Genomic DNA, 26822 nt, shown 5'->3' with positions numbered 1-26822 from the left:
CGGCCATCTTCTATAGCTCGAGAGCTGTTTACTGGCTCAAGGCTACACCTTATCCCAGAATGCCCAGCGTAAGCTACCCAGATCTCGTTTGTGATAGCACACACTAGACATAAGTAGAGTAACCAGTTACATAAAAACTGGTTGTCCAATACACCTAAACAAGGAAAGAGTCATAAATTACCTGGCATGTGAAGTAATAAAAGATACTTAGCCAGTGAAAACAAAAAGAACTCCTCTCAATCCTCTAGGAAGGGGGAAGGAGGGAGGGACGCAAGAAGGAAAGTGAGATGAAGACAACTAATATGGAACGTTATGGTAGGTACATAAAAGTTGTCCATCTCGCCTTCGTTCTTGCTGTTTGGGACAGCATCCCTAGCACCTAAAATCCCGGGTGGCTCATTGGAACAGACTCTTCAGAACAGTAGAACCAACGGAAGCTCTGCTCCGGGAGACTATATCCACCTTGTAATGAGAGATAAAAGTATGAGGGTTTGCTCAAGTGGCAGCTGCACAGATTGAGTCTATGGGCAGCCAAGACTAAAAGGCTACAGAGGTGGCTAATGCTCTAGTAGAATGACCTTTTGGTTTAGCTGGTAGCTCTTCATTTTGTAACTGATAAATAAAGGCAATAGTATCAGATAACCATCTGGATAAGGTCACCTTAGAAACTGGAAGGCCTTGTTTGTTGAAAGCATAAGAAAGAAATAACTGGTCTGACTTTCTTAGTTCCTTAGTTCTATGGAGGTAAAAACACAATTGTCTGTGCACATCCAAATGGTGGAGCTTGTATTCTGCCTTGTTGCTGTGATTGGGAAAGAAAACTGGGAGATCTATGGATTGATTTAAATTGTTATATGAGCAGACTTTAGGAATAAAGGATGGATTGGTCCTCAGAGAAACTCTGTCCTTGTGAAACACCAGGTAAGGAGGACAAACACATAGTGCTTGAAGTTCTGAGACATGTCTAGCTGAAGTGATAGCAACCATAAAAAGTGTCTTCCAAGAAAGAAATTTTAAGGAACATGATGCCGCCGGTTCAAAGCAGGGCAAAATTAAGGAATCTAAAAATAAATTGAGATTCCAAAGAGGAGGAGGATCTCTAACTGGAGGGTCTAAGAAGAGATGTTCCTCTCATAAAGGCCTTGCAGAGCTTATGAAACATTAAGCTAGAATTAAACATACCAATATGAAAATTAGAAATGTCAGCTAACTGTACTCTAATGGTAGCGGAAGCCGCACCAGACTGAAAGAGTTGTGCTAGAAATTCAAGAATTTCCTGGACTGGGGCTGAGAAAGGATCCAAATTTCTAGATTCTGCCCAGTAAGAAAACCGCTTCCATTTACTAGCATATGTTTTCCTCGTAGTAGACTTATGTGAAGAAACAATAATATCACGGACTGCTTGGGAGATACAGGAAAGCCTGGCTAAGGTTGGAAGTGGAGTAACCAAGCTGTGAGCTGAAGAGTTTGAAAGGACTGGTGCAACCCGCCTGATTGATGAATCAGATCATCTGGAACCGGATCCAGAATCCACGGTTGACCCAGAAGGTGGAGGTGCAGGAACGGGAACCATATCTGACGAGGCCAATATGGGGCAATGAGGATCATTTTGCAACCCAGTGATTTTGCTTTCTGTATGAGTCTTGGTATTAGGGGAAAAGGGGGAAAAGCGTAAAGGAGTCCCTGAGACCAATCGTGGACTACAGCATCTCTGGGTATATAACCTAGAAGATGAAGTAGGGAGAAGTAGCTGCTGCATTTGTTGTTGAGAGGAGTGGCAAACAGATCGCAGCAAGGCTGTCTCAATTTGCAGAAGATAAGATCCACAACTTCCTGATTCAGAGACCACTTGTGAGGCATGAGGATAGCTCTGCTGAGCCTGTCTGCTATGACGTTGGATTTCCCAGGGATGTGCGTTGCTATCAGAAAATGTTGGGAGAAAATCGTCCATTGCCACAGTCTGACTGCTTCTCGACACAAGGGGTAAGACCTGGTCCCGCCCTGTTTGTTGATGTACCACACCACTGACATGTTATCCATTTGGATTGCAATGGTCCCGGAAGGAAGAGAGTCCTGAAGGGCTTGCAACGCTAGGAGCACTGCTCTCATTTCTAGGACACTGATGTGCAGATGGTACTCGAGAGGTTGCCAAGTGCCTTGGACTGTCCTGCCTAGATAATGCCCCCCCACCCTATCAGGGAGGTGTCCGTGGTCACTGTGGCTACTGGAGGGGGTTGTATGAAAGGTCTGCCCTGAATTACTAGAGGGGAGACCATCCACCAAGAAAGGTGGCTTTTTGCACGTTTCTGTGATCAGGATAATGTGAGTCATGGGTAGCTCCTGGAAAGACCACTGCGTGAAAAGAAGCCACTGAAGGATTCTCATGTGGAAACGCACTAATGGGACAAGAAGAATGGCAGCTGCCATGGAGTCTAGAGCTTGGAGGACATATCTGACTTGAATCCTTTTGCTCTGCATTAGAATTAACACTTGTTGATGAATAGTGGAAACTCTTTCCTGTGGTAATCTTGCAAACATTTCTTTTGTGTTTAATTCTGCTCAGATGTATGTGACAGACTGACAGGGCAACAAGGCAGATTTTTTGAAATTTACTGTAATGCCTAGTTGAGTGCATGATGTGATTGTATAATCCCATGCCTCTAAGAGTTGATGCCTGGTGGTAGCAGTCAGGAGCCAGTCGTCTAGATAGGGAAACACCTGGAATCCTTGACGCCTCAGGTGAGCCGTGACTACTGCTATACACTTGGTGAACTCCCTGGGGGCTGAGGTGAGACCAAAGGGCAGAGCTCTGAACTGGTAATGACTGGCCCCTACCCGGAAGCGAAGAAATCTCCTGGAGTGTCTGTCCATCTTGATATGGTAGTACACATCCTGAAGATCTATCGAGCACATTCAATTGTCCTGACCCAGAAAAGGGAATGGACTGCAGTGTCACCATCCAGAACTTTTCTTTTTGTACAGATTTGTTCAATCTGCTGAGATCCAGTATTGGTCTCCAGTCCTCTGTCTTTTTTGGTACTAAAAAGAATCTTGAGTAAGTTCCTGATCCTAGTTAGTCTGCGGGGGCTTCTTGAATGGCTGTTTTTTGCAGCAGTTTTGAAGCTTCTGTGACTGCTTGATCCCTTAGATTGGGTGGGACATCTGGGATGGACTTTTTTGATTCTATGGGGCACTGATGGAAGGGAATTTTGTAACCTCCGAATATAATGGATTGTACCCATCTGTCTCTTGTTATATTTTGCCAGGCTTTTGGGTACAGCAAAAGTTTTCCCCCGACTGCCTCCAGAGGTGAGCAGTCGGGGCAACCCTTCAGGGATGCTGGGAGGGCTTGGCAGAGAAGGTTTCTCTGTCACCCTGGTTTTGCAGTCCCCCTCCATAATGAGGGCGGCGTCTGTTATTGTTGTTTCCCCCTCTGCCCCTGGGGGAAAAATCACGACGTGTGTCAGGCAAGGGTCCCTGGGATTTTCGGAACCACATCTTTCTGCTCTTTTGACCCTTGGGATAAGGTCTGAAAGGGGTGGAAAAATGGACTACCATGGCAGACAGAGTCTTGCCTTCCTGCTCACACCTGGTCAATGTGTCTTTCACCAGAGGCCCAAAGAGAAAGGATCCATCAAAGGGAGTATTGGTGAAGGATGCTCAAAAGGGTTCTGCAAACTGACACAGCCGCATCCAAGCATGTCTCCTGAGAGCCACACCTGTCCCTGCGACTCTGCTAGCTCCATCGGCTGCATAGGAAATCAGCTTCATGGAGGAGTTGACTATGGAATTAAGAGTCGCAAGCTGAGAAGCTAATTTGGCTGGTACTCCCTCAGCTGTAGGATCTTGAAGGGTATTTCCAAGCTCTTTCAGGCGATCCCTTTGAAGACGCATAAAATGGCATAGATAGTTCAGGGACCTTATTGAAAAAGTCGCTGAAGCAAACATTCGCTTTCCATATCTGCCCATCGTCCGAGACTCTTTGTTTGGAGGATGAACAGAAGAAGAGGTTTCTGCTAACTCTTTCTTGGTGGCTGCTGCTACCACCATGGCATCAACGGACACACCTTTGGAGAGAAATTGTTTATCCTGGGGGGCTGTAATAAATTTGTTTGGTCTCCTCAGAGTAGGTTCCACAGAATCTGGAGCTAACCAAGCCTTTTGAGCCACTACAGACATGAGTGGATCGAAAGGAGGAGATACCCAGGAGGTGGAAGGTTGAGAACCGAATGTCCAGGTATACAGACTCGTGCTCGGTAGGGGCTAGGGAAGTCCAGTCCCTCCTCTGTCTAAGCATTTCAAGGATGTCTGAAAAGGAAACATCTTCAGAGGGGGACCTTGGGGACCCTTCCGACTCATCCATGTCTGTATCTGAGATGACAGACTCAGGGGAGTCTATGTGCTTCCTCTTGCACTTCTTCTGGGGAGGCTCTTCTGAGTGATCAGGGAAGGCTTTGGAAGAAGAAGGATCACTCAATGGGATGTCCTGGGGCATAGGGTCCCTATGCTTGGGGTCTGGAGGAGGAGTAGAGGTTGGAACAGGCACCACAGGGGGCGGAGCCAATGGAGCTGGCAGTAGAGCTGTTTCGGGGGACAGCACACTCTGCATGACCTTGAAGGCATCCCGACCTCTAGGCAGAGAAAGCTCCTGCTCTGAAGAGACAGGAGTCCTTCGCCACATCGAGGGTGATGGCTCCGAGGCCAATGTGGGAGCCGAACTCACCTGAGCCAAAGCTCCGAGGGGGAGAACGAGGTTGGACAAGGGTCTGATGCCACCCCCCCCCCCCTTGGAGCCAACGAGAGAGCCCCGGCACCCAGATCCCTCGATAGAAGGTACAATTGAGGTAATCTGAGTCGACTTCGGAACCAGAGAGATAATGATCGGCACCGAAGGTTCTACTACCTGCAGATCCATGGTCTCCAGCTCCAAGCTAAATGTAGTTGGAGGAGGAATGGAAATAGAGGCGGTTGGAGCCAATACCCATTGAGGTGGGCTGGACAGTAATTTTGCCAGTGCTTAAGCAACCTACTTACTACTCTCTCCACATCATGATCCGATAATCTAGAGAATCGAGAGGAGTGGGAAGAATGATGGCTATGTCCACTCCGTATCAAGGATGACTGAGGTGCCGAGTGGATGGGCTCCAAGGATGGAGACCTCAGTCTCTTATGGCTCCGAGTCAGCTCCGAAATAGCAGATGGAGCCGACGGAGGAGTTGTCTTGTCGGTGGTTGGTCAAGTAAAGGAATCGGCTCCAAAGGTGGAGTGGACGACTTGATAGACTTAGGGGATTTCACTGGCTGAGTACTTTTAGCTGGAGAATCCTGAGGCTTCATTAATCCCCAAAGGATTAATTTGTTTTTGTGCTCCTGCATGACCCTTGGACTAAAAGCGTGACATATAGAACAGGAGTCCTGCAGGTGAACAGCGCCCAAACAATATACGCAACTGGTGTGCCCCATCTGTCAGAGACATTTTCTGACAGTATGAGTCACACTTTTTGAAGCCAGATACCTTCGTATCTTTAGACATTTTCCTAACAACAACAAACTAAAGAACCACAATAACAATAGGAAAATGTTATACTACAAAACTAAGAAACAGTCTTTTTTTTTTTTTTTTTTTTTTTACAGTTATGGAACAGGAAGAGGAGCCTCTAATTTAAATGGCTGTCCTAAGGGGGGGGGGACTCTGTAATTTAAATGAGTTCAGGGGAAACAGAAGGCCTGCGAGTTAAGGAGCAATAACCAACAAAGTCACAACACACAAGAAAACGATAAGGGATAAATTAATATATCGAGACAAAAACTTGATAAAATTTTTAAGAATAAACAACAATTATAATAATAGAAAAAACTATACTAAGCCTGCGCCAGTAATGAAGCAACCTCGCAGCTGAAGCGGCAAATGAGATCTGGGTAGCTGACACTGGGCATTCTGGGATAAGGGGTAGCCTCGAGCCAGTAAACAGCTCTCGAGCTATAGAAGATAGCCGAGTCGGAGCAGAGGATCGGCTCCGAACCCAAACAGCAAGAAGGAAGGCGAGATGGATGACTTAACATCAGCTGTTACAGTGACATCCTAGTCCGTGGCTGATTGCCAGACCCACCCACACCTCTGCACAGGTGGTATGGATGCATACTTTCTTCTATGCTCATATTCCAAAGCACGGCCTGGTAGTGTGACCACAGTAGGTGGAGATCAGGTTTCAGCTCCCCTTCTAGAGCCATTAGGATGAGGAAATCCACTTGAAACTCTAGTATGCTGTTCCTGCTCCTGAAGGATGCACAATTTCTGACCAAAGAAAAAACAGTCTGAGCTTCCCAAGCTACTGCAGAAACATGCATCTCTGGACCTGTGATGGATTCCTCTGTAGGAAAGGTACATACAGATTAATGGAGATGGTCTACCATTCTACTCAAAGCAGTCAAAGACTGACAGAAAGCCCATGAGATCATGATGACTGTAGGCACTTCACCATATACTGCAACTTCCATACCCCCTAAATATGTGAAGGGATCATGAAAATGGTAGCTGACATAAGACCAAGAGATGCAGAAGCATCAAAGCCTGGACCTCACTCTATGCCCTCACCAAGCTGTCAAACGTCATTACTTCCTGGACATTCTCTGTAGGCAGGAATGCCCAACACAGAAGGGTGCCCACTTCTGCCTCAGTGAAGACAATCTTCTAAGAACTAGAGAGGATATGTCACAGTTTTTGGAGATTCAGACTCTCAAGGTCTGTAACCATTACAACATCCAAGTCAGAAATTATACCAGAGTGTTCATCAGCTGTGCCAGTAGCAGCCAGTCATCCATTTGTGGCAGTAGGTCCTTATTAAGTTCTCTATATGCAAAGTTGAGCTCAAATAGAAAAATCCTGCACTGAAAATCAGCCAGTCTACAGTAAGCAAAAAGAATTTCTTGTTGGGCCATTTATATAAACATGCAAAAAAGGTATCCATCATGTCTAGTGATATCATCCAGTCAAGGGTGTCTGGGTGATGTCCAGAGATATCACCCAGGCACTCTTGACTCCCCTACAAGAGAGTTACTACACATTATTTGATGTACTGAATATGTATAATATCCATGGTGGTGGTGCTGCGGTAGCGTTGTCACCTCACAGTAAGACGCTGTCCGGTTCGATTCTCAGCTAGAGCGTCTTCTGCGTGGAGACAAGCGTGAATGGGCATACCTTCGCTGAAGGTTGTGCGTCAGGCCTGGCAAGCCAGTACGTAAAAATCAACTGCCAATCATTAGCAGACCGGAGTTCCGCTGTGGCGACCCCTAACCGGAAAAAGTCGAAAGACGCACAAAAAAATTTGACGTACTGAATATGCCTTCTGAAGTTACAGAAGTTACTAAGGTCCAAGATAGCAAATAATTCCCCCATCCACTTTAGAGCTAGGAAAACATTGGAACAAAAGGTGGAGCAGGGTCTATTACAACTTGAACCCTTTATTTATAGTGATGGCTCGGAAAGCAAGAGTAAACTACAAGAATTGGCCTCACACAAGTGGTTCATGGTAATCAGTAAAACAACAGCTTCACCAGAGGAGGGAGCCCTACTCATTCTAAATGCTCCCCTTCCTACTTTTGCAAAACTGGAATGTCTTAAACCAAGCTGACGGAACCAAGGGAAACATAATAAAGGCCATCTGTATTGCCTATGCCTCTTTCACTTTTCAGAAGTACTTGGCTAGATCTGGAAGGCCTGACCAAAGAAGACATTACCTTGGAAGGGGAAGTCTAGGATGGCCTGCCTGAGTACAGTCATAAAGAAGGACAGCATTAACCACGTCATCCTACACAGGAATATTCCTGAGGCTGCTGTACAAGCTCTAGCATCAGGACAACCAAAATTACACTGGTCTGTGTGATAGCTCACTATAGAAGCTGCAATACAGATCTTTTCTTGAGTCCCCTGGGTATCAGATTTGAGGAGTTCTGCCACTTTTGTCACATCATGGTCCACTAGGCAAGACTGGTATTCGGAAAGGGGAGTAAGATAAACAAAAACTTGAATTATTAGTTGGCAGAGGAGAAAACCCTCTTGCTCACAACAACCAAAGCACTAGACACCATTACACAGTATGGTGAAAAGGTGTTGTGACCCCAGAGACATTATTTGGACTGAAGACACCATAGAGAAGTCTGCCCTGGGATGCTTAGTAAGCAGGTTACCAGACTCTGTTAGTAGACAAAGAAAATTCTGAATTGTGCTAAGGGCTATCACATGAGGGAAACCTAACAGCTGTGCACTGCAGGAGGTCTCTAAAGTTCAGTCCTCTGTATGGAGTGCCTTCACAGGTGAGAGACCATTTAGCCACATCTGGAAAATTGTGTCCATTTTACCTTACTGCAGTCTACCTCTTATCTTTAAAGTCAATGCTCCTTCCAGTGTGGCACTGCAGAGATCCTTAATGAGCTTCTGATTTTTGGCCTTGTCTTCTTCAGCTTGGGAGGTTCCTCAGTAAAAGAAAAGCTTGTTAAGCCTTTTGCATTCTATTTTATTTAGTCTTATGAAAGTTTACTGATTTTATTTTCTGAAAGTGAGGCCATATATGCATTGTAACAGATGATCCTAAACAAAACAAGCACTAAGAATAAGAATCTTCTGGTATTATTTATTTGTCACAAGGATACTATTATTAATATGAATATTGTTGTTGCTATTATTATCTGTACTGTTTAGCCTTCACCCTCATCTAACTCCCTCTTTATTGGCTCACCAATAAAATCATATTAATGTGTGGTTAAAAACCTTAATTTTGCTAGAAGACCTTAATATGGACTGGTCAGGGATTACAAAGGACACACCAATTAGAGTGCTGTTACTCTTAAACCTAACCCAAATTGTTACATCTCTCATAAGACCAAATACCAGCACCAGTGCCAGTACCATTCTGGGCACACTACTTTCCATATCACCCACTGGTGCCTCTAGACCAAAATGCCTCCTCATTCCATGACTGACCACTGCCCAATACTTTCTTCCTTCCTTGTCTGTAAAGTAATGGAGTATGACTTAACTAGTCGCTTTACTTTTAACTTCCACACAGGGGGAGAAAATAAAAGAAAACCAGCTGACAAAGTCCCAAGTCAGCCAAAAATCTGTAGATTATCATATCTCTATACTAAGAAGCTAGGCTAGCTATAGGTTTACACACCTTTCCATTTACTGTACTCAAACCACTCAGCAGGACAACACTGACTGACAGAGCAGAGAATAAAATTTGTTGCTTCATCTTCTTCTCCCCACAAAGTGAATACCACTGTCTACCCCTCTCCAATATCAATCAGCTTCCAGTCGATGTCAGTGTTTTGTTACTGTTAAAATCTGTCAGTTCTTAAAATTCTCAGCTGTAACTGCCCACAGTTGTTAGGAAGACTTCACCCAAGGAACCTCTCTTATTCCTCAATATTAAATTGTGTTGAAGCAGTGTCTATGCAGAGGCCATTTTGAATCTCATGCTTGTGGGAAAGCATTATCCAAAGCTGCACCAGATTTGTGGAATAGTCCAGCACAGGAAATGAGGATCATCAAAAGTTATGCTACTTTCATGAAGGAACTCAAGAAACACCTAGAGGAAGCTACAGTTGTAAATCTTTCTGTAATTTCAGTTGAATAAGTAACATCTTTGTTTGATTTTAGACTTATTTAACATTAGTAGCATAGTTAGGGCAGGGTGGGAGGGCAACTGCCCCAGGTGTAAAGTGTTGGGTGGGCACAATCAGCCAATCCAGATTTCTCCTTAATGCAATACCGGCTTCTAAAAGCTGGTATTGCATTTGTGGTGAAACCTGAGTAGTGCTCCATGTGTGGTTTAAACTGTGTTTGCTTCACTGTAGCAAGCAGTTGCCACGGTTTAATAGAAGGATTTTTTAAACTAAAATATAAGCACTGACATGCTCCATGCAGGCATGGTATAAGCTAAGGATTTTTTAAACTAAAATATAAGCATTGACATGCTCCATGCAGGCATTGTATAAGCTATAGCAACTGTTTGTTACAGTTTACAATAAATTATTTTAATTAAATATGTTGAAGGAAGTCTGGGGGCAAGGCACAGAAACATGACCTGAAGGGACAGTGGGGTGTGTCATACATCTGGCCACCTGGTTGGTGTGCCAGTAGAAGGAAGTGTATTTTTTTTTATTTGCTCTACAATGGAAGAGCTGGGGATGGGAGGCCCGGATGTAAATGTAATAAGCTAATGTAACAATCAGCTTTTTTTTCTCTTCAATGGAAGAGCTGATGGGGGCATGAATCTAGCTATAATAGTGACTGGCTAATTAAAATGAAGTGTTTTTTTTTTCTCTTCACAAGTGCTGGTGGGTAGGGTGCTGGTTTTGGATATTGGCACAGGGCACTGGTTGAGCTAGCTACTCTTCTGTTTAAAGGGATGGTTTAAATGTTTATATCTGTAATTGGGCACCTGCATGTGATATCAATACTATATAGCTGACACACATCCAGTCCAGCTAATGGTTCCTCAAGTCACTTGGTTAGGATCCAGAATAACCAGTGCAATAACTTATTTAATTTTTTTACCTACAATCAACCCCTATAGCAGCATCTTTCCAAAGATTTAATTTGCTGCCAAACTGAATGGATGTCTTCTGGTGCAACTAAGTTCTCAAACATTTAATTAGTCTGAGACTTGTTGTTCCCTTTAGATAGACAACATTTCTGTAGCTTTTTGTACTGCCTTTCAGCTTCTATTTTTCATATGTAACAATTGTTTGCTTATTTTGTTTTATCCTTTTCCCTTCATGTATGTGGGAGTACCTACCAACTCTACACCATTATCTTCTGTTACTTAAAAAAAGGGAAAGAATTCCTTTGTGAGTTTTGCCCTTGGCTGTATTATTGTATTTTAGTAGTATGGTATTATAACTCTGTACTGTATGTGCAGTCTGTGAGCAGGTAAAGACCGTCAGTATTCTCTGACTATGATGCCCTCTGACAAAAGCTCTTCTAAATGTGTTGTGTGGCCATAAAATTCTGCCCCAGGACACCCACAATCTTTGCATGGTATGCCAGGGTCCAGGGCACTTACCTGGTGACTGCTCAAGCTGCAGTGTTTTCAGCCCTTAATCTGTCAGATTGCAGAAAAAAAGCTGATTATCACAGTATTACCCCCTTCTATTGAGAATACATGAACAAACCAAAATGCTACTGCAAAGAACACTACAAGCAAATGTTATTTTAGGCACCAAGAAGCAATATACTGAGTGCTTTCTAATATAAGTAGCATGCAAGGTAGGGCCACCTCAGTCCATGATAACGCATCATTATTATTATGAGTCTGTGTTCACTCACACAGGAAAGTATTGATGAGAAAAAACGGATAAGAGCCATCATGTTTCAAAAGTGAGAAAGGCAATAAACAAGACTAGAGCACCAAATGCTCTCTTGAAATTGAATCTATACGAGTGGTACTGTGGCATACAGGTTAGCATTGTTGACTCACCGTGCTTGGTTCTCTAGTCTGATTTTTGTCTTGGTGTCATTTTGAGCAAAATTTGTACGTTCTTCCTATGGCTGCATGTCTTTTTACTGAGGTTATGGTTTCCTCAGACACTGACAAGACATGCCACAGGTGAACTGGTAATCATTTAAATTGTACACAGGTATGTGTGCGTGTGTGTGTGTGTGTGTGTGTGTGTGTGTGTGTGTGTGTGTGTGTGTGTGTATACATATATATATATATATATATATATATATATATATATATATATATATATATATATATATATATGCGTGTGTGTGTATGAGTGCATATGCATGAGCATGCAAAAAGGGTTGTCTGCATTCGTCCTTAGCAGACTGTTGTTACATTTGGGATTTAGTATCAAGGGGTGCAGGGGTAGAGTATAACTCTCTCATAACTCTGAAGTGAATTAAGGACATAAAACATCTACATTTATGGTAGGTACAAAACTGTACTATGTTCTTCGCCTTCCATTGCTGCAGTCCTACTAGTGGTAGTAATCCCAAAGAGGTAAGGGAGGCTGGCAAATCATAATCATAGGAGGAGGAGCTGACAACATGCCTGCACAGCTAGCTGTGGCAACCAGCCCTAGACTTAGAGTAGATAGGAAGGGGTGATAATGCTTAGAAAAAGGCACTAGAACTCCAAGAAGCTGCTAAGCCTCCTTTGGCAGTAGCCCTAGTGGAATGAGGTCTAATCCCAGCTGAATCTCCTGCCATGATGGGAATAACAAAAATGCAATGCAAAGCCAATCCACACCTAGAAATAGTTTGTTTACACACAGCTGCCCTGTGACTCAAAGCAAAAAAAGAAACAAACAACTGCTGAGACTTTCTAAAATCCTTAGTCCTGCTTAAATAATAACGCCATTGCCTGTGTACATAAAAAAATCAAATCCTTTATTTTGGGGTCTTAAAACTTGTTGAGGAAGTTGAGACCTGCTGTGCTTCAATACAGAATATGTCAGGCTGTTAGATGAAGAGAGTGAAGCTTGGACATTGAGCAGACCCACCATCCTGTTGAGATACAGAGAGAGGAATCAGAGGGCAAAGGAGGCTTAGATGCCATGAACCCTAATGCTTGAAGGACTGTCTTTGCAGTCAGCACGGACTGATGAGATAATTGATGGAAGTAAAGGGATAGACTTCTGTTGTTTGTCCGGGGTTAAAAGGCCCTGGCTGCTGTGTATTCAGTCTCACACCCAGAAAGCACATGTCTTAGAGGTACTAGACTGGACTTTATTTTCGCTCACAGAATACCCTAGGCATCTACAATAACATGTTCCAGATGCTCCACCCTTAGCAGGCCAATTTCTACTAAACTTGGTTGTACAATTCCGCAAAAATAACAGTTTGTATAGACTTAGCTTTTGTCCTCCCCTCCATTTTTCTTCAAACTCCCACAGGTTATCATCCAAATACATCATCAGATAAAGGGAGCATATCCAAAACCTTTTAAATATACATGCTAAATTTGATCTTTCCATTCAGGTAAGAACAGAACTAGTAGTTAGTAGCGGCCACCGAGCCTGCACTGTACAGTATCAACATTATTAAAGAATAAACTAATACCAACTTGAAATGACAACCAAACCAAATCCACATACTTTAAACTTCAATACAGCATCCACCTTGATTTTAATGGTGAAAGGAGTTCAAAACTATCAAAGTCTGGTTCCACCTAGGCCTCTTATCAGGCGGGGCATAGAACCCATTTTAAGCATATGTTTCTTAGGTACAGAACCTGAAATGCTGGAGAAGCCCCCCTTCTCAGCTACTAGGCAAACCTCCTGGAGAATGAATTTATGAGCATTTTACAAATGAATAATGGCAGCAGGCAGAGCAATTTATTTTCTCTCTTTCATACAAAACAAGAACTCACACTATCATGTAGTATCTACACACAGCTGTATCTCAGTAGTATGGGGTGTTCAACAAATTCACCTCTCAAGGTACATATAGCTTTAGAAGGAATAAAATAATATCCAATTGCTCACTTTCAGGCATTCAAAATCTTATTTAGCAAACTGTACCATTTCCAAGATGCCGTCAGCTTTGTATCTTCCTGCAGGAATAAACTGTTGCTTTCCTGAAGACCTACAGTGAATACAAGAACAGTCAGTTAATTCTGTCACATGTCGCAGAACATTGAGTATAATACAACTTGATTCTTGATTATTTTTTGCCCACCCTTACATTCTACATATTGCACTGTTCTCCATCAAACACACAAAGGATTCAGAACTTTAAAGTGCACCTTTCTTGAAACAGGTATGCATCAGACACTAGGTTCAGGATCTTTTAACCTGATCATAATCTTTTACAAAAGCAGATTCTTATAAATGTGATTAATGAAATCACAGGCAAAATAAATAACACACTGATAAGGATAAAAGCACAAAGTTCAAAAAAGATCCTTCTGGTCATGCTATAACATAACAGCAGTAAACAGCTAGGCATTGCAAATCTCATACTGCATTTTCAGGCAAATGTCGCGGATTTGACTGAAAAGACTTCATCAATTCATCAAATTAATACATGGGAAAAGAAAATGAAACTACTATGAAGATGAAAGATACAGTGATCAAGTTGAAAACCCTTCAAAAGTCAATAATTCCATTTAAAAGATATGCTTCTTCACCTAAATGAAGATAAAGCACACTGCCAAAATACACTTTCAAACCCTTTGAGAACATAACAGTAGAAAAGATTATCTGCAGTGCCAAATGCTTGATGTGGTTATAAAGAGGGAAAAAAGCAAACAGATACTTACAAAAATAGTGTCAAAGCAAAAGAAAAATGATTTGCGATAAAAATTGGTTGATCAGAGAACCATAGACAAAAGGGAAGGCACAATTAAAATCTGTCTTGCTCTATGGCGCAGAAGGTTAAAGCCCTGACTGTGTCACACTGTGAATGGGTTCAGTTAACAGCCCCTGTACTGCAGAAATCAGACAGGGTGGGACAGAAGTGAAAAGGTGCTGCCCACGTGCCTCTTTCAGAGGGAGTAGAGGGTTATTGATGCTCAGGGAGCACATAGGGAACAGTGATTTCTCCAACTGAGACCAGAGAAGTCATTTCCTGTGCTTCAAGGAAGGTAATGGGACCCTTTCTGGCAACTGCTGTTATGGAAGGTAGGGATGATCAACAGACAGTCCACTGCATGTCCCCTTCCATTCCTTAGCAAAGTATACAAACAGAGTAATACTATAAACAAAAAAAAAATAAAATAATGAACTACCCCTGATGGTTGTTTAAGGATGTCTCTTTTCACCTAACTTAAATGGTTCCAAGTTTACACCTGGAGCAACTCTCACTCTTTTTCCTGGCATTTTGTGTCAAAGTGATAGTGTTTTTCCATACTCTGTATACACTGGATTATATGCATGTACAAAATACATTCTATTCCCGTACATTAACAGGTATGCTTCAAATCTTACATTACATACATATAAATATATCAAATTACGCATGTTGTACTCCACATTTAGCTTTGTAGGAGTAGAAACCGCCATTCTATGTTAGAAATTATTTTCTCCAGCTATAACCCACTGGCTTCAAAGTCCCATGGATGGTCTATGGGCCCTCAACAAAATGTCTGCATTAAGGTACTGAACACTGTATCCTACAATAGAATGGCTTTAATGCAAGGATCCACCAGCAAATCTTGACATAACCTTCCTTTTTGTTGCTGTAACCAGTGCAGTGGGGAATGTTCCATAACAAGGGTAAATAACCTGCCTATTACACAGTACTGTAAAGACCCTAGGGCCCACATAATTACACACACACACACACACACACACACACACACACACACACACACACACACACACACACACACACACACACACACTTCCATCTCCTCTCTACTACAGAATATCTTATTTCTGGCTTGGATAATTTAATACTGCTCCCCAGTCCCATCTCTGAGGAGTATGTCTGTACAATAAATGGCTTTGAGAAATCAGGGAAGATAACAATGGGTTCTGGACACAGGTTCTTTCATACTTGTAAAGCTTCTTCATCCTCTGGAGGCTACCTGATATTATTGGACAGCATTGGCAAAATGGGGTATGAATTTCCTGTATTATTCTGCAGGATATAACTAAGTCCCTACCTGCATCTTCATTTGGTGAACTGGCAACAGCTTTATTTTTTTTCCTTTTGGCTCATAAGTTCATATGTGTGTACTAGGTTAATGATCACTACGGCCTTTTTAAGCCTAGCCATGCATCCCAAATCTCTGAGAAGGTCTGACACCCTTGATAAGTGTAAGCAGGGGTTTGGGAGATGAATCATTTATAGGCTGCCTATGTCCATGACAGCCATAGGTGCCAAACCAGGGATGAATTTTCTGTTCCTCATCCAACTGTCCAAGTTACACTTGAACTAGGTTAAGGAAGAACTCTGCTTCACGTGGATGGGGAGTCTGTTCCAGAGAAGGAGTAGTCTCTGAGATACATACCTGTCTCTCTAGCAGGTCCTATTTATATCACAGGCAAGGTTTATGGCTTTAGAATGGTTAATTCTGGTTCTGTTTGTTTTGCAGATATACATGAAGTCCATCATGGCGGGGTCTGACAATGCCCTGTAGGCAAGGGATAGATCTCACCTCAACAGCCTGTAGGAGACGGAATGCAAGGATAGGGCTTTGAGGTAGTCTGCACAGGACATGTTACTTATGCCCTGCATTCTTTTAGTGAGGAACCTCTGTGGACGTTCCAGTTGCTCGATGTGCCTGGCTAGGTACACACCAAAGGGGAGGTTTGTACACAGTGATAGGTCTGATGAACGCTGAGTACAGTGGAACAATAACCTCCTTGGACCCAGAAGCTATATCCTTGCTTATAAGTTGCACAGCACAGTATGATTTCCTCACTACTATATATGACAAATATTAAGTAAAATATCACCCCTCCCTCCCAGTTAGCCCCACAATGTTACCACTTTACCCACACAACAAGCACACAAACACAGACACACACACATTTCTCACACCTCTTGCACTATACCATCCATCCGTCCACAGCCCCTTTTCCTATTTTTGCACATGGGATCCGGAAATCACTTCAACACTGATAATCATCTAGAGCCAGGGTTTACACTGCCTGGTGGCTAGCCCTGCCACAGTACTTCTGCTACACTACACACTTGCATGTGCAATCACACCTATGGCCAATTTGGGAGTGTCCAATCACCTACTGCATGTCTTTGGAATGTGAGAGGAAATGATAGCGCCCAAAGGAAACCCACACAAACACAGGGTGGACATGCAGAGTCTGCACAGACGGCACTCCTAGCTGAGAATCAAGATGGGGAACCTCTTGCTGTGAGGTGGCAAAGCTATCCACTGTGCTGCCTACAGACATTTTCCTTTAAAAGGACTGTGTTATCTTGTACTCTGCACTATCTTTCATATAAAAGAAGTACAAAACAGGCATTTTTTCTAATATTTTTTCCAAGATGGTTGATTAATGTGAGAGATTAAATATAAAAAAATGGAAATATTTGTATGTATGTAACATTAACAGGAAGTATATTCTAAATTAAATGCTATATACAAATTAGAACTCCAAATTAAGTTTGTCAACTCAAATTGTGCCTTGTACCAGTGGCAATGATCATGCTGTTATAGAAATAAACTGCAAATACAAATATAAATATGAATATATATCCAAGATAGATAACTATATATAGATATATATATATATATATATATATATATATATATATATATATATATATATATATATATATATATATATATATATATATATATATATGTGTGTGTGTATGTGTGTGTGTGTGTCTATTTATCACAGATCTAAGTGGCACCTGAGCATGCTAGTGAGAAGAAGCAAGCAGTAACATGGGAGATGTACAATTCTGAAGACTGTCTACATCCTTGCTTCATAATTCCATTTTTACGATGTATAGGTTACTAGACTAATGAATGCAAATATGATAAAATGTCTAGTATGCTGCCTTTAAAAATTCTTGCACAAAACAATGTTTCTACTGCCCCTTGAAATCAATTAAGAAGTTCCATAGTATTTAAAAGCTAGAATTTCCTCAGAATGTGGCATTGTTATGCCTCGTGGCTTACAATACTGTAATTATTTCCAAAACAGGATTCTGATTTAATGTTTGCTGAACAAACTGAAATCTTCTGTTTCTTATAATGTTGATGCTTGCAGAAGTAAATCATTACAAGTCAGTCTGAGAATGGTCTAACAAGGATCCACACTATTCAGAGCATCAATCATGGTATACTTTGATGGGCAGTTAGTGCACAGCTTATGGCATAACTTTGGTAAAAATTTAAGAACACGTTCAAAGCATTGATAATATCTGACAAAAAGACTTACCATTTTCCTGACTACATGTTTTTGTTGCATCATTCATTTGTTGTGAAACTAAATTTATTTTTCATAATTTCATCTAAAATCCAAATTATAAAAAACCCATGAAATATGGAAACTGGAAATGGTCCACTTACTGGCACACTATTTCAATTAATATGTCCATCAAGAAATGCTGATGGCATTAAGGAAGCATGCCTTAATTATTTAATTGAAAGATGTGCTTGTAAGCAATTAGTTATTCACCAAACAATAAACTAAGTTAACAATTTGGCAGAAAACTGTCTTACAATTTTATAAGTAACTGTAGTCCCTTGTCCTTTCACTTGTTTTGGGAGGACACTGACACCTCTAACATTGACAGAAAGCTTAGCTGCTTTCTGTGGGACCCTCAAAACAACATCAAAATGGAATAAATGCCCCCATCAAAAAATGAAAAGGAGGGTATTCAGTCTCCATTTTGCATTGTTTTCATGGCCTTTTAACAATTGAACTTTAGGTGAAATAATGATAGAAACACTTTAATTTTATGATAAATGAGTGATTGCAAGAACAAGGATGCAATCAGGAAAACGTTAAGCCTTTCCTTTTAGACAGTAATGCCACTTTAAATATAGTATTTAAGGAAAACCTTCATAAGCAGGGACTGAAGCAAGTGAAATATCAGTTAACATTTAATTCTTATGTCATATTTAGTTTTTAAGACACAGAAGAATCTCTGGCAACACAGGGGTGTACTAAAATAGCACGAGTCTAATATTTCATGCAAACAGACAATATAAACAGCAAAAATGTAACTCACAGAATAAAAGAAAGTTATTAGTGTTTGCGTGACAAACTAAAGGTGGGATACAGCTTGTCTGTTTAAAAATGTCTGGGAAATATATATTTTTCTTTTTTATGTCAATGAACAGACTAAAAGAATGAAGCTACTAGCTTGGGTCCCTTGTGAGTTGCCTGTGAGGAAGCAGCTCTCAGGGCCACTGACAGAAGACACTTTGATTTCTCAGATCTTTAACATAATGTCTTTCCTTCTGTGGAAATAATAGCTGGCATCTTCACCAGCACAACAGCTTCTTTGGCAGCCCTGAAAGGATGTTGAGACTATTGTTTTTCTCAAGGTAGACTGTGCAGTTCTTGTCATTACTAGACATGTTAAATATATGTTTAGCTGACTAACAAAGCATATATACAGCAAATATTTTAGTGCACTTGGAGTCGGAAAATGAAACACAGTTTGAAAAAAAAAAGTTCTGTACAAATTTTCTGGTTGCCTTTTCAATGGCACTTAGAATTGTGGGGGCTTTGCTGTAAGAATGATGAATACAGTACTACTTGTAAAATGTTGTGTCTTTCGGCGTTTCTCGGTTAGGGGTCGCCACAGAGGAACTCCGGTCCGCTAATGATTGGCAGTAGATTTTTACGTGCCGAGTTGCAAGCCCTGACGCACAACCTTCAACGAAGGTAGGCCCATTCACGCATGCCTCCACACAGAAGACACTCTAGCTGAGAATCGAACCGGACAGCATCTTACTGTGAGGCGACAATACTACCACAGCAGCACCACCGCAGGTTTACTACTTGTCACCTGTCTCAGTGTCTTCCCTCCATATGGTCATCACATGTCTAGCAGTTACAGTTTACTGTGCTAAGCAAACAATGAAAAATTACAAATGCTATATAAAAGGTTCTTTGAGTAATTTCCAAGGATGAATACACCAAAAGGATTATGAAAGAATTTGAGAGGATGCTACTAATCCTTTAAGTGTAGTCTCATGGAACAGATTCTTATGCAAAGAATACAGGTGTATAACTGTCCCAAAGAATAAGGCACACCATTTTGTCAAACCGTGTACTCATTGTTCTGACATGAAAACTGCATGCTCTGATAGCATTTATATGTTTACAGATTCAGAAACCACATACTTTCAAGTATAATAAATAATAAAAGGGAGCTGAAGCCCAAACAGAGCATTTTTCAAAAAAGTTACTCTGTAAATCTTGTTTTTTCCCCCTAAACAAGAAGTGAATTAAGTGATAATGTCCAAACATCTTGTAGAACCAACCAAAATGAAATACAATGAGAGTTAAGTGAGAAGAAAATGGGCAGGATTCACAAAGCCTCCGTGTAAGAGTTACAAGGCTTACACGGAGGCTGCAGTTAAACGGTGTGATGTCAGCATGTCATGCATATGCATGAGGGCATGCTGAATCACACCTAAGGCTTACACGGTCCGTGGAAGACAGTAGGGGGCTTGTCTGTAGGCCGAGCCCTGCAAACAGACACACCCCCAGAAGAGTAAAAGTCCCGAAAGTAAACCCCCACGACAGAGTCCATGGAAATGTGAATAAACACAACACAACACATGCCCCCACAGACTATGAACATAAAATATATAAATGAACATGTTATATATATTTTTTTAAATTGTAAAGATGTTTGCCCGTGAGTGCGCTTCGCTTTGCGTGCCGGCGCTTAGCCACAGTTAGCAGTCAGTGGAAAAGCATATAAGAACTAAATATGCAGAGTAAACCAAAAAGCAATAGCGTAGTGGTAGAGACATCAGCTGAAGAGCAGGCAGTCATGGTTCGAGCCCCATAACATCAATTTTTATCTTTAGTGAAATAAGCACAAAACAAGTCCCTGACATATATGTACACATATAAAATTATATTTTATGTAAAATGTAATGAAATGGGCCATTTATTTTGAAGAAATGTGAGATAACAAAATAATAAAAAATGCCAGATGTGCCTATAGCTGAGCTACAGTTTAACAAGTTGAGTGCATCTGCCCGTAGGTGAGCAGTGGTTTAACAGGTGTAAAATGTGTGCCCGAAAGTGACCAGTGGTTTAACAGGTGAAAAATGAGTGCCCGTAGGTGAGCAGTGGTTTAACACGCTGAAACTGTGTGCCCCTAGCTGAGCTGAGCGTAATATGCGTGCTGACAGCCAAATGAAGCGTAAACCAGCGTAACCCGTTTGCGCGGAGCTGCACACCACGCCAACAAGCTAACTGACGGGCAACGTTGAGCAAGCTGTAACAAAACTGCCTTTACACAGACACACCTCCCAGCCTGTGTAGACAGTCATAAAATATAAAAAGCCGTGGCCAGGTTCGAACCCAGGATACCATGCACCATAGTCAAGGTACTGAACCACTAAGCCATGACAGCTGTACTTAGAAATGCAGTAATAGCAAATATATAGGAATGAATAGAAAGAGGAGCATGACAAAGCAGGTTTTGTGAAGCTGATACAATTCCAAAATGGCCAATCACAGATAAGTGTGGGAAAAACGGCATATATAAGCCCCATAGGCGGGAATACATAGCATAACCGATTGTAGAACCAACTTGCAGCCAGAATGTCAGGTGTAGGTGAGGGTAGTTGCTTTCGAGCACAGAGGTGGGGCGTTGAGAAGTCCAAATATATGGTTTGGCTCCTTGTCCACAATCATGAGGCCCAACTCATGCAGGGCCAGGTCCTGTGGGGAGCATATAGGGCTGAGGCGTGGGACCGGTTGTTCACAGTCATGATCTTACCAGTTTCACAGGGATACCAAGGACTGGTGAGCAGGTCCATCACCACCATGCGGACCTGAAGAGATGGAAGCAGGACCAACTGAACCGTTGGATCCAGGAGGCCCGGCAAATGCCCAACGCCCCACTACTGAGTAAGTTACATCTAATTATTTATATAAGAAATTAACATAGCTGATATTATGGAGATGTCTATTCCAATATTACTTTATTTATATTACAGCTGCAGGTGTTCGTTCTGCAAACCGTAGAGCCTATGGCGATAGGCTGGTGCGGTTGCGCCACCAGGCATGTCAGTAATCCTCTCCCTGTAACTGTAAATAAATGTAAAAGTATGACAGTTAGCAAAAGAGTGCAGTGTAGTCACTAAGTAATAAAATGTGCAAGTAACAGTGTAAGAGGGTTTGCAAGTATTGCTTGATTACAAAAGTGTGTTGCAGTCTGTAATCCAAACAGAAAAATGAAAATGTCTGAAATAAAGATGTCCCACCTGTAATATAATAGTACACAACCTGCAGCAGACTGAAAAGTACAGCTGCAGAAGCCGAGTAAAACACGTGTGAAATATATCCCTGTTGAAATATTGAAACATGACAGAAGTGAGACTGTTGGAAAGGATTGTAATAACTACAGGTAAAACATGTCAATAAAGCCTAGAAGTAAGTACCATCCTGAATTGTAAAAATAAAACAAGTGAGAGAGTGTGAGAAAGAGTTATGAATCCACCAATAAAGTAGTAATAACTCCTGAATAAAGTATACTGCATTCAGTACAGAATGAAATGAATGTGACAAGCAGAACCAAACTGCGAAATGTGTTCAAAATGTTCCTGCAGCTGGAATGTGTATCCCAAAATCTGGATATGTTGCTCTCAGTCTGCAATATGCAGATAGTATGGTTGTCTGAAATGCCAAACATCCACAGTTGTCTATAGCTATATAAAGCAAATGTAGCAGGATGATGTAGCTGAACAGAGCAGATATGAACGTGTATGAATAAAAATGAAAATGTACATTGATATAGCAGTAACATTCCTATCACCAACTTGAAGTAGTTATCACATAGGAAACTGTAGGTAGAACTGTAGTGTGTATATATCTGCAGCTATTAGAAATGTACAGCATATGTATTGGTATTTGAAGGTGTTAATTAAATTTTCTTCACCCTACCCTATAACTACATATAATCCATTCCACGTGAAACTGGTATGTGCAATCACAATTAACACCCCTGGACATTTGTCCTGTTGGGTCATACATATTTGCATGTACGTTGATGCATCTGCCCTGTTCATACATCCAAACCTGATGGCCTGTTGCCATCAATCAACCCTGCATGTTGCTGGACTGTGTATTGCTGTTCAAATTATGCATGTGTTATGCTTGGTGTTCAATGGTTTGAATATCTGGGTGTTTGGTTAATGGGAATACTAATGCATGCTGTTACAACTAATTGTGAATGGTATTGTATGTTACTAACCCAAACTATCATGACATAATGCAAAACATAGGACGACAGGGAAGGTGGGTTCCAGCGGACCCACCTCTCCCACCTCAGCTGGCGAGTGCACCTGGCAGTAGTGCCCAGTCCGGACCCTCCTCCGGTGGCCCTGTGCCACCTGTGGGTGGAAGCACTGCAGGGGATGGGGCTCATCCCCCCTCTGCAAGTGTGGCCGGAGGAGAACCACCACTCACCCTCCGTAGCGTACGGACTGTGGTGCGTAGGGAGATCGAGGAAGCTGTTCTTGGGCCCCTACACCAGCTTGAGGCACAGGTGGCACAACTAAAGGGCATGCCAGCTGCCCGGCCTACACAGCCCCCTGCACAGCCCCGTCCTGGGCAGTGAAGGCACAGTGGCAACTGCCCATGGGTGGGGATATCAGTTCCACTGTTGCCATCTGTGGGCTCATGGGCTCTAGATATCCAAACATCCGTCCCCGTCAATTGTGTAACCCCCCACACGTGTCATACACCGCCCCTGTATGCTCTTGTTTGTCTTGTCTGTTGACCTACCCATCCTACCTCCCCAGCTACACCGACTTCCTTTACCTGACCTACCACTCTCACCTGAAAAAAAAAAAAAAAAAGGGCACTCTGTACCCACAAAAAAATTACGTCCCATACATAGCTGCCCATTTCGCACACATGTCTGCTGGACATGGAAACTGTCAATTACAATTGGCTGTACAACAAGTATTATTGTTGTCCTTACACCTCTCTCAGGGGTGGAAGGTTTCAAATGTCACACCAAATTACAAACATATGCACAGCTGTTGCTGATGAAGAAATGGGCAGCTATGGGCCTTACCTACATCCCTCCTGCAAAACCCAAGCTTGTTTCCCTACTGTCTTACCCTCTTTGTGACCCCCTTTTCACCACTTTCCTGTCTCCCCATTTTTATTTCTTTCAAAGAAAATAGCGCGGGTGTGCGCAAGAGTAAGCACTTTTAAGCGGTTGTAAGCAGGTGTGCGCGGAGCTGAATGCCAGTGCGCATGCGGGAGCTCCGCGCAAACCAGCGATAACCCGGTTACAACTGCTTAAAAGTGCCTTAGTCACTCTGAATGACAGGTCCTGTAGTCTGTTCAAAAGCAAAATAAAATCCCACTGTCAGTCCCGAACCCAGAATCTTGGAAACAGTAGTCTGCATGACTTACCACTAAGCCATGACTGTTATATAAGAACAATGTGCTACAATAAATATATCATTTAATAGTAGGAATGAATGTAAAGGGAATATAGGATGTGTAGTACACAAAGCATGTCATGTATATTTACTGTCAAATCTAGTGGATTTCTATAATAGTAGTATGCGAACAGAAACAGCCATGCTAGTTGGTAGCTAGTAGGTAATAATGTCTCTGTAGCACCTTGCAAGCCACACACATACACACAGCAGGATAATCACTGCCCATACCCCACAACCTCTTACGGGAACACATCCGGACCAAGTAATAAAATATGTGGAGCAAAGGGCGAAAAACAGGGACACATTCCAAATAATGTTACAACAAACTTAGACAGTTCAGAGAGTAACATGTTCTGCATTTTGTTGGATGTCTGGAAGGGTATGAAGTCAGAAACTTAAATGTTTGTCACTATAGTCTGACTTGAGCCCAGAGTGATTTGCCAGATAGAGCTGTTCATGAGATATTGACCAAAATATGAGGCATAAATGTGGACAACCTGCAAATATCTGTACACTTGAGAGGTCTGACACTGCCATATTTGAATAGTTAAGAGCCTAGACATAGCAACAGTGACTGAGTTACAGGGATGCCCCACAGACTCCATGTGAAATGTACAAACAGTAGGCAGAAAGGTGTTACAACACATGCAATGGTAACTATGAAGTCCTGAAAGTATGCACCACTTACATGGCAGAAATAGTGTAGTAATACATATCCTCATGTTATCCCACAGTCACAACTGCAGAATACCAGACAATTTAATGGGTGTACCCCACTGATATGTACCATTCCATGAGGCAGATAAAAGATGCACCTGAGAGTCTCTGGGGCCTGCTCAGCAGCATACTCAAATACCCTAATAGATGTCATGGCCAGACAACACTGCATGCAGTAACACCCTAGCAGATATAGCAAGCATTCCAAGGTGTGAATGTACATGGAAAATAGGAAAGCCACAGCAACACACTACAGTCAAGACACTTAGCAGGCATACAAGTAGTGAATGTAAAGGGCAAATATTGAAGCCATAGCAACAAAGTGCAAGAGCCACTGCTATACACCAGTTACACCACATGTCCCACAGGAAAGCACACACACCCACATTAACAGTAGTAGTAGTCTTAGGTGTCAGTGTACATACACACTTAGTACAGGAAACTGGAGAAATGAATGGAGAAATGTTAATCTACAACACAGCTGGAAATATGAGAGAGATACTAACCTTTACACTCACAGAACAGTGTCCACAGCATACCAGCATGGTCCCTGCCCTTAAAATCTGAAAGGGCTACACCTATCTCACATACCTTTTTATAGCACTGTCCTGAAATCACAGTGAGAACTGCAATCAGTACACAACTGGCTGCATGCAATTAGCAAATGCTGGCTAACAATTGGTGCAGAGGCCATCACATGGACATATGCAGATACCTACAAAAGCATGCTGTACTCCCAGTCCACACATGCAATACTTTCACTGCACCCTGTGGAGGTAGGGAGAGACAGAGAGAGAGAGACAGAGAAAAAAGAAATTAAACATACACAAACAAAACCAGTCAGCAACAACCACTTGAAAGCTGACAACTGCCAAGTGGAGCAGCAGGACACAAAACCAGACGGCAACACAAGCAGCTGTGACAAACACAGGTAATGTAAAGTAATACTATAAAAGTCTACATACTGTGAACCCTCCATATGTGTCATTGGTCTGTATCCATATGTATATGAAGATGTGCAAAGGGCAGGGGACATAGAGCAACTATCAGTGAAGGCTGTACATACATATGTATGTGAGAGCATCTATGTGCACATATCAATGTAGGTTGAATGTAGGTTGTAGTGCAATGTACAAAGTAGGTTTCACAGTTATGTATGTTTAGCAGTATGTTAGTGTGTGTATACAGTTTTGTAAACAAACATGTTGATATACCTATCTATCATATGGATACGTATGTATGTCAATATATGTATGTATGTATATATATATATATATATATATATATATATATATATATATATATATATATATATAATATGCATATATGTATACATACATAGAGAGAGATGTAGGAATACATAGATGTAGATAGATAGAATATGTGCAAACATATATATGTAATACACACATACAGATATAGATATATGTAGATACATATACATAGACAGACAGATCTGACTATCTACAGGTATGATTGTATATGACGATCTCACACTCCCCCTGTCCCACCCCCTCTGTCACTCTCACCCCCTCTCTGTCACACCCCACCTCTCCATACCTATAGCATTATATGTACATCAATATATATATGTGTATATGTATACAGACATATATATATATATATATATATATATATATATATATATATATACACATATAGATATATCTATATATATATATATATATATATATATAGAGAGAGAGAGAGAGATGTATATATATTCTGAGTGAGGCACATGTGTACAGATGTATTGCAACAGGTGCCTGGTGACAAAGGCATGGAGTGAACACCAGTGTCAAAACTGGAGTACCATACACCATTTCAAATCACCTACACCAGTAACCACCAGATATGTGATTGGCTGCCCACCACTGCATGTGTCAGGCGTGAACAGGGTCATAAATGTGTATAATAGTCCCCCCAATGATATTCACAGTGGCACACTATTCCTGGAATACCTGCACATGGTATGTGTCAGCAGACATGGTGTGTCAGCTATGGACACGTA

At 41.8% G+C, this 26822-nt stretch overlaps 1 protein-coding gene across 1 annotated transcript in view; it reads right to left on the bottom strand.

Annotated features, from left to right (window-relative positions):
* MINDY4 (MINDY lysine 48 deubiquitinase 4) overlaps positions 1-26822 on the bottom strand; it is a 1921738-nt gene that overhangs the window by 677942 nt on the left and 1216974 nt on the right. The window contains exon 11 of the mRNA XM_044066745.1: positions 13536-13599. Coding sequence (XP_043922680.1) covers positions 13536-13599 — 64 coding nt within the window. The remainder of the gene's footprint in view (positions 1-13535; positions 13600-26822) is intronic.

This window comes from Protopterus annectens, chromosome 3.part1, assembly GCF_019279795.1.
Source record: "Protopterus annectens isolate FY-2018-M chromosome 3.part1, PAN1.0, whole genome shotgun sequence".
NCBI classification, from domain to species: domain Eukaryota; kingdom Metazoa; phylum Chordata; order Ceratodontiformes; family Protopteridae; genus Protopterus; species Protopterus annectens.
The sequence above is the reverse complement of the archived record's forward strand: the minus strand, read 5'-3'. Positions and strand labels throughout refer to the sequence as shown.